Genomic DNA, 15,458 nt, shown 5'->3' on the forward strand with positions numbered 1-15,458 from the left:
TACACCACATCTACTACACCATTGCTCTTTACCTCTATCTATGTCTCTCTTTCTCTCAATTTCTACATTTACTGTATGTAAGTAAAAGAACATATACGCAATGAAGGAAAAAACAGATTTAGAAAGCAAATTGAAAGGCACTTCTCCTACTGTTTTAAAGATCCTTGATTAACGGAGAAATTGGACCAAACAGTCATAAAGGTGGGTAGCCACATGTAAAACTGAGGCAGAGCATAAAGAGAGACTTCATTCCCAGTTCTTCAAACTGTCATTCTTATTGAACTAGCAACGACACTGAAGTAAGAATGGTGCCCGTCATTCCAGTTGGTACATGTCTATACTGCTGACTGAAATGTCTGATTCAAAGCTTACACCGGTATAGCTCATATTACAAAAGAGTTAAGGACAGGGACACTATCCTGAGGTCGGACAGGAAGGCTGCAGCAGAGCTAATGTAATATTTCTAGGCTTCCTGGCTTCCAGCCTCATGTGCAGTCTGTTAAACCATATGTTGCACACACGAGGGGTGGAGGGGCGCGGAGGCATTTCTCTTTGAATTTGGCAATGACAACAAACCTTATTGCCAGAGACAGCCAACTCTACAAGCAAAGCATACTTGTGCATTCAGAAGCCATAGCAAGTGGCCAATCGATAATGCATGTTACTTCTTTGCTTCTATCTAACACTTCTTAAAGTTTGGGGGTAAATCGACTGAAAGGTCAGTTATTACAAGCCTGGCAACCCCGGATCCATCCGTATGTGACGTCACACAGGCGAAGAAACGTGTGTTATTCTTGCCCTTGGGAAAATGGATAGGATTTAACTTTCAGTTTGGCTTGCCACACCAGTGGTGTAGTAATCTATATTTAGAGAGATATGTGAATATACTAGTCTGGAACATATAATTTTGCTGTGTTTCCAACTCCCACCAAATGAAGGTTGGTTTCTGAATGGCCGCCACAAGAAAAAGGACAAATTTGGATTTTATAAACCCCCGCTGTGGTAACTAGGTAGCTATAAAAGAATGAATCAACCCTTCTGTCACCAATTATAGCAGAGACACTTAAAACTGAGTGAAGCACATTAAATCTGAGAAGCATAATTGGGGGAGTGGGCAGAGGGGGAGAAGGAGAGCCCAGCTGTATCAAAGCTAATGCTAACGGTCCGTTTTGGGTCCTCAGCTGAACACACACACATGCTTCTATGGTTTCACTGGGCCACTTTTCAGTCCAGCCACAAATGAAAGGGTGGTAGAAGTATTGCTACTAGAATGGAAATGGGAATTATCTATGGATGAAAGCTTACATCTGCCACAAGAACGAGTATGACAACTAAGGGCAGGCATGTGTTTTACCAAAAAAAAAAATAATCTTTTTAAGTTCTTCATCCAAAATAAATGATGCCAGCATGCAGCATAGATTTCCATTATTTCTTTTTTATTGACAGACTCTGAGGGATTGGAGGGCGGGGTGGGGGGGGCGGGGAGAAGAACGGCGGAGAGAGAAAATGGAAGGGAGGGGGCGGTGAAGAACACAACAGACGAAAGCATTAAGGTGCAAAAATATCATTTCTAATGTTGGGGTTTCTGAATGGGAAGATGCCAGGAACTTTTACATTTCTACCCCTCTAGTCTGAAACTGGGAAGTTTTAAAAATTGTGTGTTTCTGTATGGGTGTGTGTGTATGAGAACTGAAAAGAGTTGAACCCAGTTCTGGAACAGGCTTTTCATTGTGCAATGCACAAAAAGAAACCCTGGAGCCAACCCCTGTCCTACATCTATAAGAGTAAATGGGACTTTATGATCCAGAAGGTGAAACTGACTTACGAACAGTTGCCTTTTTTTTAAATAGTCTCTGTGAAAACATTATGTTGCTTCACAAAAATCATTTTAAGCCAACATAGCCCACTATGGTAATAACTTAAGTTCTTCTTACACCTCAAGAACAGGGCTCAATACTGTCCCAAGTACTAGAATTAAAGCCAATGGAAAATTACACCGGAGATGTATTTGCCTCCTACGAAGAAGAAGCTTTTTAAGTACAATGAGTCCAGAGTGAAATATAACTCCCTCTCCCAGCTAGGTAACAAAAGGGTCACAACCCAGTCAGATGCTATACCTCAGTGGGCTGTAAAATATTTTGATTAAAATCAAGACAAGGGGACCAGATGGTATCTATCCCATACAGACCATCCTGACCCTTTGCCCTTAACAAAACTCATTCCACCCCACAATCTCCAAGCAGCCAGGACTGCTGATACTTACGACTGACAGGCAAACGACATGCCAAAGATAGGAATGCAGCGAAAAATGCCCTCCCAGCGTGCATAACTGACCCGCTGCAGCCACTGCCCGTCAAAGAGGCCATGTTTGAAAGCAGAGAGCACGATCTGTAGCCAAGGAAAAGAAAAGAGAAGTTACAATCTAGGCAACAGAGACACCATGCCAACCCTGTGATTGACAATCCAGGTTGCATCAGCTTTATCAGCAACTGGGAAACAGCAAAGAGGCAGCGGAAGCTCCCAGGCAGAGATTTCACCAAGCCACATTTCCTGGGTCTGCATCCCCAGTGCACAAGATGTATGGGAAATGTGGGGTTTTGGGGTCCTGGGTAAATTACAGCAATCTGCATCACAAGGAAGGGGTGGGTCAAGAATTGCTTATCCTCCAACTGAACGTTCTCAACTGGATGCTTGATAAAATATGCAAATCCCTATCCTGGCATTCAATCCCTTCCATTTCTAGCAATAAATCCTTTCAACATCTTTGTACATTTCCATCTCCTAACCAAACACCCTTTTTCCATAAGGCTTTCTGTATTCTAGCTTTTTGAAATAATGAGCTCTCCCAACTCTAGCAGCCAACAGCCTCCCAAATACACTATGTGTTCTAAGCCCCCAGCACGAGTTTTTGCAATGAAGGAACTGTACTACACACTACTCTTCCTCTAGATGCCTGATGCCTCCTTCTCTCTCGTAAATCTGCTACTTCCAGCAAGGCTGTTATAGTATATGCCCTAATTTGAATGGCTGACTCCAAATGCAGCTGTTGTATAGAAGAAAATTATTTTTTATGTTGATCTCTCTCTCTCTCTCTCCCTCCTTTCCTTTTCTTTCTTCCTTCCCTGGCCTCCCATCCCCATCTTAGAATAAGCTGCCTGGTGGGAGGAACCAATATTCTTTATTTGGGGGGGGGGGAGGGGGAATATATAACTCTTTAATACCCAACTGAGCAACTGAGAAACACATAAGTTTGTACATAACAAAAAAATATCGCGTTTTGTTATGAGGTTTGTTACAAGGCACCATTTTTTTATTTGGCCTGCTATTGAGGTAATCCGATATCATTACATGGTGGGTGATGGTGGTGGTAATAGAAACCACAATGTGTGTGTCATGGCACAAATAATTTGACTAACATACCTGCATAAGATGTCCGCCTGTAGTACAGAACTGTATCAGTTGGATGCCAATATCATAATACCTGGGTCATTATTTTGATATCATTGTAGCTTGTTAGGGATGCCTGTCTTCTGCTTCTAAACTGTAGTTTAAGAAAACATGGCTCTATCTCCCATACCAGCTTGGCTGATATACCAGCTGCACAAGTATTTACACAGGGAACCATGAAGATGGCTATTATGTGGCTTAGGGAATGCCTGCCAAAGGTCCCCTCCTATCAGAGGGTATAGGGAGGGAGAGAGAGACTCAAAACTGGGGAAGTTCCCCTCCTGTGAACAGTGAGCCACTCTCAGAGCCTTCAGGACATTTCTAAAGAAGCCCCTGAGTTTTAATTGATGAAAACAATTGGTGTAATATATGTATATGTAAAATCATTTCATATAATCAAACACAACTTTGGTACAATTATAGTCTACTGCAAGAATGTCAAATTCAAGGCCCAGGGCCAAATCCGGACCATGGGTCTCCACAGGCACTCCCAACACAAGTGACACCAAGCTGGCCATGCCCCCAGCCACGTCCCCTGGCCCATCTGAGGTCAAACACAACCCTGATGCGGCCCTCAATAAAATTGAGCTTGATACCCCCGGTCTACTGTATGTGTTTATTCTAGTACTGAGGCTCAGCTGTCACTTTTTGCCCACCACTTAAGAGTCTTTTAAGCCTTTTAAAGTCTAGTCTTTAAGCCTGAGGCCATTTAAAATGTTCATAAATAAATAAATGGCATCCCAAACAAAGATGAAAATGGCCGGAGAGACAAGATAAAGCAAGGAATACCTAGGAACAACATTAGAGGTGAGAAGTTAAAAGAAACTGAGGAAGGAGCCCTACTGCAGGGGAATTTGTTAGCAGCCTCTCTGGCAAAACCTCAGTGAGAAAGCTTTGAAGGAAGCATTTGATTAAACACTGTAGAACAGAAAGTGAAGGAAGCATTAAGGGGTTCCTCTGACAATCTGGGTGGCCTAAGTTCCTATTATATACGCTACTATAAAAATGCTGACTCGCTGGAAGATGAGGACATGGCAGAATCTCCCTGAAAAAATGTATAACTTTGAGCAGCATATGGGAGTCACATTCCTGGGCCTGTGGTTTGCACAGAAGAGCAAACAGCATCCCTGTTACTGGTAGTGGTCTTCCCTTACTAAGTAGTGCCAATGATTAGGAAAGTTTTTCAAGCTAAACCCTAAAAGTATGTGTTGTTGCTAACAAGCAGACCAGGCCTCCTGTTAAAGGTCCTCGGAGAGCCCACCCACGTGAAAAGTTTGGGTATCCTGGAATTTAAATATGCATTGTGGTTTCCCTCAAAGGAATTGAAAAAAACAAAAGCTTCCCTTCATTAATACTGACCACAAACATAAACACTGTATAGAAAATCAGAGCCATTGCACTGAAGGACTGTATGGAAGCCATCATGTTTCTCTGGAGACTCAGCGGGAGCACAATGCAGAGAGATGAAAAAAAGCATGAGGATCCGGAATAAGCCGCTCACCTGAAAGATGAACAGGAGGAACTGTTACATCGGCCTTCTCCAATCAGAAGCCATTCACATGAGTTGCACTTTGACTACCACACATCAAGAAAAGGGAGTTACACAGGGAGCACTCCCAGGAAGAAAGCACATTCAAAATTAACATTCTAAGCCCATCCACTCTGCTGTAGACTGAGGTTAAGACTCACTCTGAAAACAAATAAAAGGAGGGATGGAAAAAACTGGAATGTCAAGAAAGCTGCTTCTCACAGAGCGTCTGTGATGAGACCACACAGACACTGGGTGCCACTGTTGCTCTATGAAGTACTTATCAAAACCATTTTACAGCAAAGGCTCGCTGCCTGCTTTAAATGGTAATCCAAACACAACATTATTTGAATATCTTTTATGTACTTCCAGCAAATAAAACAAAAACTAACTTTGCTGAAAAAAGGGAAATGATGGGAGCCTTGGAAATTCTGACCCAGAAAATTAACCAGCAGCTTTTTATATTTATTATAGCAGGAAGCTTGGAAATGTCTCAAAATATTTAATACCTAATTTGGCTTTGCTTATGATGCATTTTTTTAGCTGCTTAGGTCCTTAATCAGAGCTTAACTACATCAGGCCGGAGCAGATAAAAACCATGCCTGAATGCTACTGAATGTCCATTGTAGCTTTCCTGGCTTGTCTCTGCTCCTACGGGGACTTCTTTGATTCCCTATTTATCCATTGGGAATTAAACTGCTCCTGCCTGGAAAAAGGCAAACAAGCAGATATGCTATCAACACTGAACTTTCTTGACCTGGCTTGCCAGGTTAGTCACCATTACATTGTATATTCCTACTTGGCAGTTTGAGATTAACAAGTGAGCTGATAGATCCTAAGGTATAAAATCTACAAAACCCTATTCATTTACCCAATTTTGTCCCCAGAGTATTTGATACTACAAACTTTAGTATCTCAAACTGGAAGTTCCCTGTTGATTGCTTCAGTCTAATAGGTCCAGTTCTGCCTTGCCTTGTCTCACACCTACATCAAGTTAAAAATATAATAAATCTTAGGACAGGTGTGAGATGCTTCCATAATTGGGAAGGGTTGGTAGGTGAGAGCAGACACATAAATGTAACATAAATGTAAACTAAAAGCAGAGGCAATCTTGCTGATAAATTATGAGAAATATACAATAGAGTTAAGCAAATTTATGTTTTGCGGAAGCTACTTTATTTTTATTAAACAATTATAATACTGGAATTTAAAATCAGTTTTAAATACCATGTCTGGATAATCTCATTTCTGCTACAAATAAAAGCATCCTAAACTTCTGGGAATTCTTAATTCACCAGCATAATTTAATGTGCGAGGGCTACTAGTCACATTAATACTGCCATTTTTAAACATTTGAACTCATTGCTAACATACTGTAAGTCAGTATGATTTACACACATGATTCTAGTCTATCTTCCGTCTCACCTTGATGAATAGGAAATACAACCTTTTGGGAAGGAAGAAAAGAAGGGAGGGGGGGAGGGAAGGAGGGAGGAAGGAATGTGTGTGTGTGAGAGAGAGGGGGGGGAGGGAGGGGGGAGGGAGGGAGAACTTAGGAATGACTCTCCATCACCAAATACACTTAATTTGTCTTAAATCAGGTTTTTGTGGGTAGGCTGATCTGCAGTTTGTGTACTGGCTATTAATTTTGAAAATGGTAAGCTACTTGCTGCAACACCATTCAGACAAGCTTTCAAATATGCTCTATGTCAGGGGTCCCCAACCACCGGTCCCTGGACCGGTACCGGTCCGTGAAACAATTTCTACCGGGCCGCCGGTTTGCTGGGCACCACCATCTTGTTTTGATGAAAAAGTGCTTCCGGTGAGCTTTTCCGGGTAGAAAGCGGCGTTTGGGTGCTGAAAGAATCCTCGCACCTTAGTTTCATCAGGGGGGGCGGCTTCAACAAAAGCGAAGGCGCGAGGATTCTTTCAGCACGCATGGCAAGGCGAGCCGAGCGACCGTCCCGAAGCTGTTGCGAAGCCCATCGATACAGGTACAAAGGAGGAGTTGAAGGTGGCGGGGAGAACCGGGGGACGGCTGGCTAGCTGGTCGCTCGGCTCACCTTGGCATGCGTGCTGATGCCGGTACCGGGCCGCGGATGATTTTGTGATGCTGGTACCGGGCCGCGGCACAAAAAAGGTTGGGGGCCACTGCTCTATGTTATCAATAATAGAGAATATTTGTAGCTCAGGGTTGGACTGTGGAGTCCCCGATACTCTCTGAGATTGATTGTTTTCTTGCAGATATTTCATTACCCAACTAGGTAACATCTTCAGTGCTAGCAGTGAAATCAGGATTTCATGTGTCCTACGTTATCCTATGTATAGATATGAAAGAGGCACTTATAAGGTCATTAAAAAAGCAACTTTACCTGGAGTCCAAGTGATCGAGCAAAGAAGTTTGATCCTAAGTCTCCAATAACAACATAGAAAGCTATGCAGGTCCCCAGCATCAGTCCAATCATACTGTAAAAACAAAATGGACTGGTCATTCTAGAAAATGCGAAATAAAACTGTTATCATTTACCTGTGTTCTAAGTGCTGAATTCAAGTGGGAGCTATGTTCAGAAATTCTCTGAAGATAGCCATCTTGACTGCCAATGCCCTAGAATCATGACAACAGTCTTAATTTCATTCTCATGTGGCACATTTTAATGAGGTAGCCTAAATCTATTTCACTTCTCTGCAGACATGGGGATAGATTGTTATATCCATATAAAACAGAAAAAGTACCGATAAACATGTCTATGGAGATTCCCAGTCATCCAGGTTATGGTTGACTCTAAGGTGCTTTTTCAAGAGGCAACTGGACTTTCTGGTTTTTCTTTGAAGACATTTCACTTCTCATCCAAGAAGAGCTGAAGAAGCATCTTGCATGACAAGCGAAACGTCTTCAATGAAAAACTAGAAAGTCCAGTTGGCTCTTGAAAAAGCACCTTTGATACAGATAAACATTTTAAATGATTTCCCTAGCCACCAAAGTAATGCTATTTTTAATGCATGTTTGTTTTAACTTTCCATTTCTGTTTATACTTTATACTTCTTTGGCTATATTATACACTTCCAGAGTAATAAGCAAATTGAGTATTCCTTCCTTCCTTCCTTCCTTCCTTCCTTCCTTCCTTCCTTCCTTCCTTCCTTCCTTCCTTCCTTCTTCATACAGACATCAAGATACATACAACTGTTTTTATTCAATGAAACTGTTTTATTCAATAGTTTCAGTCTGTCTATGAATCTGACACTATGGAGAGGGCCAAAAAGAAAACGTGAGGCATTTGCTGAATCAGACTTTAATAGAAGAGACAATACCCAGCACCTGGTCGGCAAGGAGATTGCTGCATATCAGTAATGTATGCTTTTCCAGATAAAAGATGGAGGTTTCATTTTGGGGAGAAACATATTACTCATTTATTTACTTTCAATTTCAATATTTATTTACTTTCAATAAAGGATGTCTGTATGTGGGCGGGGAGGGGATGTTCATGCACGTATGCATGCATGGGAGTGAGAAACATATTTAGAATAGTCTAGGGAATTCCATCGAGTACACAGTCAGGAGTAGGGTGAAGGTCCAAGACAGAAGCCAATACTTGTTCAGTGAAGAGTGGAATAGGCCTCACAATTTGCAGGACTTCAGACAGCAGTTTAATTAGGACATCATTCCATGAGCTCCTGCACCTTTCCCTGTCACAAAAGCAGGGATCACTTCCCCTCTCTTTTCTGACTGCATAGGACCCCAGTGGCAATTATAGCAATTGCTAACATGAGAGAGTAATGGCAATGAAGTCCTGAGAATATTTTTAGGCATCTCTCAAAACAATTCAAAGCTGAGTGATAAAAAAGGAAGCCAGGGTCACATGGCCAGGCATCTCATGACAGATAACAGATTGAGAATCTCAATCATAAAAAGCAACCCCGTGATGCCATTCATATCAAACTATCCGCCAAGTCAATGCCTCTTCTTATTTTAAAAAGCATAATATATGGAAAAGGTATAAGTTCACTTTTAAAATTCAAGCTTGTTGTGAACCAATCTTAAGATCCTGTTAGGGACATTTCCCTTCACAAATGAAAAATTATCATTAGAAGAAATAGGGTTCTTCAAATGATGGCAGGAGCATCATGCCATATTATTGTCAACAAACCCATTAATGTGGACCAGTGTTATTCGTGTTCTACAGAGATGGAAATAACCACAAACAAGATAAAAAGACACTAATGAATTATTCACAGCTCTCTCCTCCGACTGAAGTGGGACCACTCAACTGTTTTCCCCATGTGGAAAACCAGTTCACAACATGATTTATAGACTTGGATGGGCAGCAAAGATGTTTATGCATCCTGAGCTTTTCAAGTGGAATACCCTCTTCAGCATGAAAATACTGAGTCTGAAAATACAACTCTTTAAGCCAATCATCTTAACCAAATTTGTGAGAAAAAGGTGGAAATAAAAGATTAAGAACATCTTCAACAAATATAGGGAACTGCCATAGGATTTCAAGGAAAAAACTGTATATGTACTATATTGTCACGGTTGAAATAGCTAACTGGATACATAGAAGATGGAGGGTCTATGTATCCATAATGCAGACAATTCATTCCCAGGCGTAAATATCTTCTGCCAATCAGAACTACTGTACTACAATGTTTTGTCTGAACCTTTAAGTATGCCTCTCTCTCAGCTTTCCTGGCAATTGAGCGCTGAGGGCTAGAGAATCTAAAGTCCTAGGAAGGGCTTTTAAAATTGGACTTGGGATTATACATTACATGTTCTCCCTAACATGCTTACCCTTAGCTGGATAAATATGCCAAGTTCAGAAAAGGAGAGATAAAGTAGAAAAAGAACATGAAACTATAGACAAAACATCAGAACATCAGGGGTAAGAACAGCTTGCATATTAAACAGTTAACAAAAATACTTGAAACTTGAACAGCAAAAAGGGACAAAAAATAAAATACCTGGTTTCCACAAGCATTTTACCAGATTTTCCATAGGCGTGGAAGGCTAGAAGGAAAGAAAAAGTGAGGAGAGGGGAAAATACATTATCACAATTGTTATTCAAGCATGTGTTCAAAACGTGGCATGTATAAAATGAATATCACTCACCAGAGGCAACTCAGAAGGCAGGGTTTGCTAGTTTGGTTCCATCCCACCACCACCACGTTGGGGCTCCCCCCCGCCCCCCCTTTGACATACCATTCAGAAATCAGAAGCCACATGAAAACAAATTTGGGAGAAAGATTCAAAACAGGTTCTTCTTCTCTCCTTCCCCTCCCCCCTCCCCAACCCAACAGCACTAAGTAGGACTTACACATGGTAACCATTAAAAGAAGAAAGGCAGCACTGAAAATATGCGAGCCTTAAGAGATTGTGTAGCTAAAAGTTACTGCAGTACAAAATTTCAGTGGGGTTCCCGATTTTATTCCTTCCTGCCCCACTGCAGCTGAACTACTTTGTGCGGCTGAGGGGAGGACCAAGATGGGTGCCCAGAAAACTCAACAGCCTTGACCGTATCCATGATTCACCACCACACCAAAGGGATTTAACAGATAGATATTTTTTTCCCCCTATTTCATGCACTGATCGCTGCTTGCCACACAAAACAATCAGCATCCTTGAAATCGCTGCTGCTCTGGAAAGCTCAGCTTGCATTTTCAAAAGCCATTTGACTATGAGAATAAGAGGAAAATTACCACCTCCAATTCTGAGAGAGAACCTTTTTAACTGGAACCATTACTAATGCCACATTCATGTGAAATGTTTACAGAGGGCAGCTGGCTTTCAACCTCACTTTGCAGAATGTATTTATTCTCTTGGGGAAATCTGTCTTGTTGGGTTTTATTTTATTTTATTTAAAAAAAAACCTAGTGCAGGAATGTAACAGAAGAAGAATGAAGGCAAGAGAAAGCACCTCCCTCCACAACGTAAAGGCCAAGGATAAAATCTCCTTAGAAATCAATTTCTCAATTTGAAAAAGAATCACTGGTTTTCAATTAAAACAAGTAAGAAAACAGAATACAACAAAGGCAGGGCCATTGATGAAAATGTCCTTGATGGTTCATCCTCAGTAAATCTGTGGCGAAGGGAGGACAGAAAAGTCATTCAAATTTATTTCAAAAGAGAATTTTGAGGCAAGCCCAGTTTAGCAGAGAGGGGCAAATTGGCTGGCCATCACAGATCTAAATGCTTGATTATACTTTCACTTTTCATCTGCTATCGTGCTCCAATTCTACAACTGAAGTCTCAGTGACTAACTTTCCAAGGCAAGTACTTGTAAATATCAGTTTCCTATGTTCTTGTTTGCTTTAAAAATGTTTGCGGACGTATACATTTAAGTACAAAGCAGACTTACTTCCTTGGCTCCAATATAGAATAGGCAGACAAAAATTAGTCCCAAGAGCAAACTTGTAAGTGAAGCCTTAAGATAAATTTTAATGATTTGTTTCCACAGATTATTGGGGGTGGGGGCTCATATTGCAAACGTTTTAGATTCTTTCTTTCTCTGGCCTTATAAAAGTCTAAACATACAATCTAGAAGGGATTAGCAACTTTGTTGATCTGAGAATCTTATCTTCACATGCTTTCATGGAAGAAAGTAAAAAGAGCCAAAATAACCAAATGCTGGCAGGGAAAGAAGTTTGCCCAAATTCTGTCTCCCTGTCTGTCTCCAAAAAGGACAAAAAAAATCTGAGAGAGAGAGAGAGGGTGAGTCTCATTCGTTTAATATTCAATGTAGAGAAGCTTTAGAAAGGCGTTTAGGAAATTTGGAGAGTAATACTAACAGTTTTGAGTAAGTCACATACTCAGAGATAGTTCATACATTATCTGATTATGGAAATTGTTGCTTGCATGGGTGGTCAATTTGCATGCTCAGTATAACTTCATGGGAGGTCTTTCCAGAAGATCACAGTAGCTACTTGAGTTAAATGGGTATGCTGGAAATGAAAAATCTGGGTTTTATTCTTCGTGGAAGTAGCCACTGGGATTGTCTATAAGAATGTTCTCTGGCATTCTATTGTTCACATGAAGAAAAAAAGGCGATGCTTGTGAGTAGTTATTTAAAAATGTAAGCCAGACCATATAGCCTCCCACTGATGTTTAGGAATAAATGCCTGCTTTTGTCATTAGAAAAAGGAAGGACCTACTTGACCAAATCCTTAGAAATAAACCCAGCTGTACATACAAGTTAATAAGCCAAATTCATTCATCTGTGTGTGTTCAAGATCATCATCATTTCGGATTTTCATTGGGCATGTTGTCAGCGTCAGAAGAAAACCGATTGACTAAGAAATAGCCATGAGAAATAGCAACCTTTCAGAAGAGAATTTGGAGTTTTTGAAGTAAAGTCAGGTGAAAAATGCTTAACTGGAAAAGTGGTGGATAGAATGAACAGAAGGATTCTGTCAGAAACTGGAAGTAACTAAGGGGAGTAATATTCTAGGTCAGAGTTGGGGAACTATGACCCTTTTATGACTTGTGGACTTCAACTCCCAGAATTCCTGAGCCAGCTCATAATTCTGGGAGTTGAAATCCACAAGTCATAAAATCTCCACAATAACAAATTATAATTAAAATCTCCATCTCCTGTTCTAGGATGTCAAGTTATTCCTACTGGTTAGCACCTAGCAAGTGATCATTACAATCAAGATACCACACTAGGGATGATTTCCTTTAGATCCCGGGTGTCAAACTCGCCATGTCATGTTGCCATCATGTGACGTTTTTCCCATTCGCAGAGCTGGGGTGGGCGTGGCCTGCACATGGCGTATCTGGGCCCATGGGCCGTCAGTTTGACACCTGGACTAACCAGTCTCAGATCTGTTGGGCTTTCGCTTGGACTATTCCTAACCACTGTAACCATAATGGCACATTCTGGCTATCAGTGGTTGGCAAGAACTATAGCCTTAAAATGTGTCAAGTTGGAAGAGGTTGCCCCCTATTTAATACAGCTGTGGACACAACATTTTTTTGCATTTATATCACACACCTTTCCTCTGAAAGTTCAAGGTAGGATATATAAGGATCTCCCTCATTATATCTTCATAGCAACAATCTTGTATGGTACATTAGGCTGAAAAAAGGGAGACTGATCCAAAATATCCAAAGAAACTTCCTAACCAGGTGAAGATGGCTTTCAACCAAGTTCACACACAAAATGTAAGTTTGTCAGATATACTGGAGAGGAAAATATTAAGCTTTCCTCTCATATATTGAATACGTATATCTATCCCAAGTATAACTTCATGGCCTCATACTTCTTTATTGCTTTTTAACCATTTCAGTCATACTGAATTCTATAGTCATGGTTAATATTGATTCCAGGTAAATAACAGTTTTAATTTTTTAACTGCTTAAACTGCTAGTTAGCTGTTCACCAAGTTAAATATATAAATAAAAGTAAATAAAATACTTTCCAAATCTCCAAACATCTATTTATAAGGTATAATCTAAAACATTTTCAATCAAAGTAAAATATATTCATTATAGTCTTCACAAATGAGCCGAAATTTCCATTGCCTAAGCAAGACAGGTGTTAAGTGAGTTTCCTTCTACGAACTTCCCTGCCTCCGCTGTTAAGTGAATCATTGTGGTTGTTAAAGTAGTAATGGTTGTTAAGAGAATCTGGCTTCCCCATTGACTGTGCTTATCAGAAGGATCTCATCAAAGTGGGATCTCATGATCTCGGGACACTGCAAATATCATAATGACATGCAAATTGCCAGGCATCCAAATTTTGATCATGTAACCATGGCGGATGCTACAACGGTCGTGTGAAAAATAGTCATGTCACTTTTTTCAATGCTGTTATAACTTTAAACAATCACTAAATGAATGGTTGTAAGCTGAGGACTAGCTGTATCACTATGTATGTGTTAGATATTATACACATTTATACCTTGCCTGTTTTACTTCATGTAACTTAAGGCAGTGTACCCAAAGCAGCCCCCCTTATCTTTTTCCACTGAGGTACTAACCCAGGGGTATCAAACTCACATCCTCATGGCGGTGTCACGTGATGTATTGGGGCTTTCCCTGACCCCCTTTGCTAAACCAGGCGTGAGCGTGGTCAGCACATGATGCAACCGGCTCATGGCCAGGAGTTTGACAGCCCTGTGCTAACCAATCTCAGATCTGTTTAAATTCAAGCCAAGGAGCCAAAATCAGAAAAGTATAAAGCAAGCTCTAAATCTGGTTTTCAATAAAATGACTTCACCCTTTTAACTTTGTTCAAGACAGCCAGATACCAGCTTTGCTGTATCATTAATAAGAGCAACTAGTATGGCAGCACAGCTAGCCCCATTTCTTGAAATGGACTTGTCTTTGAACTTGGCAGTGTGTGAGGAATTGTTAAACAAATGGTGCTCTCTATCTTCAGAATACTGATGGTGTACAGGGTTATTTCTGTATCTGCAAGAACAGTTCTAGAGTATCAATCAAATCTTTGTTACGCTCACAGACCAGCATGATTTTAGAGTGAGGACATCCTGGTGTTCACATATACAGGAGAACCTGGAGTCACAAAGATAAATTGAGGTTGGACACTTTGGGTCTTACTTCCACATCTACGCCTAGAAAATACACAGGCAATGTTAAAGGATAAGTTATTTAAAATTACCCTTTCATAGCTCCACAATGGTTTAAAAATAAATATAAAATACACTGTTCTTAGTTTCTAACAGACAAACACTACTGATTGGTTGGACTCATAACAACTGTTCCTTCACCCTTCAACCCCCTTCCAAATAATGTTTAGAGGTGTTTTGTTTATTCCTATTGTTTCTTGGCTGCTTTGGCTCTTCTAGCCAAAGCTTTGAATGTTCTTCCGGAAGACGTAGCTTAAATTAAGTTAATTTGTAAACTATTCATGCATCCTTCAAAGCTGCCAAAGCCTCCCACAGAATCAGCTTAGGTTCTGCCAGGATCGCTTGCAGCTGGACCGGTGTAGAAGAAAGGCAATGACAAAGGCTGCTGTGTGTAGTTGCTCAACCTTGATGCATCAGGATGACTCCAGCAGTAAAGCCTTCCCTTGGGCTAAGGATGCTTTTTTTCCCAGGCATTCTCTCCCACTTTGGCTGATGGCATCTCTCCCAGGGCAAAGGCAGGCAAAAAAAAACAAAAAAAAGGGAGGGGTGGGGGGGGGGGAGAAGCTATTTCTTTCCGCACCGATGTTTATGTGCCAGAAAGTTTGGAAGCATTTACTGACCCTTCTGTGTTTCTAAGCTGCTTAGTTTTAGAAAGTGAAGGGAACCTCTTATTCCTGGCAGACAATCCAAGGTAAACAGGACTTAATGTATTCAGTCAAAAGGGGAAGCGTATAAAGACTTATTGTGACACAGAAGGGGAAATCAATGATTATGGGCATCTGGTGTTAAGGAGGAAGAGCTACATTTGATCCCTCTCTTCCTCTCCCTCAAGAGAAAAGAGTTCTAATTAAGCATATATTTTGCTGTTAAGGTTTAACCTTCAAGACCACAAGTCTTG

General features: G+C 40.8%; 1 protein-coding gene across 10 annotated transcripts in view; it reads right to left on the reverse strand.

Annotated features, from left to right (window-relative positions):
- SLC38A10 (solute carrier family 38 member 10) overlaps positions 1–15,458 on the reverse strand; it is an 80,085-nt gene that overhangs the window by 57,004 nt on the left and 7,623 nt on the right. For 4 of the 10 annotated variants that reach the window (XM_087924976.1, XM_026701765.2, XM_026701764.2 and 1 more), the window contains 4 exons: positions 9,935–9,980; positions 7,348–7,441; positions 4,807–4,948; positions 2,264–2,388 (listed from right to left, as the gene is read on the reverse strand). In XM_087924976.1, coding sequence (XP_087781102.1) covers positions 2,264–2,388; positions 4,807–4,872 — 191 coding nt within the window. In that variant the 5' untranslated portion in view covers positions 4,873–4,948; positions 7,348–7,441; positions 9,935–9,980. Of the gene's footprint in view, positions 1–2,263; positions 2,389–4,806; positions 5,138–7,347; positions 7,442–9,934; positions 9,981–11,796; positions 11,912–15,458 lie in introns of all 10 variants that reach the window. The other 6 variants (XM_087924981.1, XM_087924979.1, XM_087924977.1 and 3 more) reach the window with 2 other exon arrangements.

The sequence above is a fragment of the Pseudonaja textilis genome, chromosome 2 (genome assembly GCF_049901715.1).
Source record: "Pseudonaja textilis isolate UNSWEBS1 chromosome 2, rPseTex1.2, whole genome shotgun sequence".
NCBI lineage: Eukaryota > Metazoa > Chordata > Lepidosauria > Squamata > Elapidae > Pseudonaja > Pseudonaja textilis.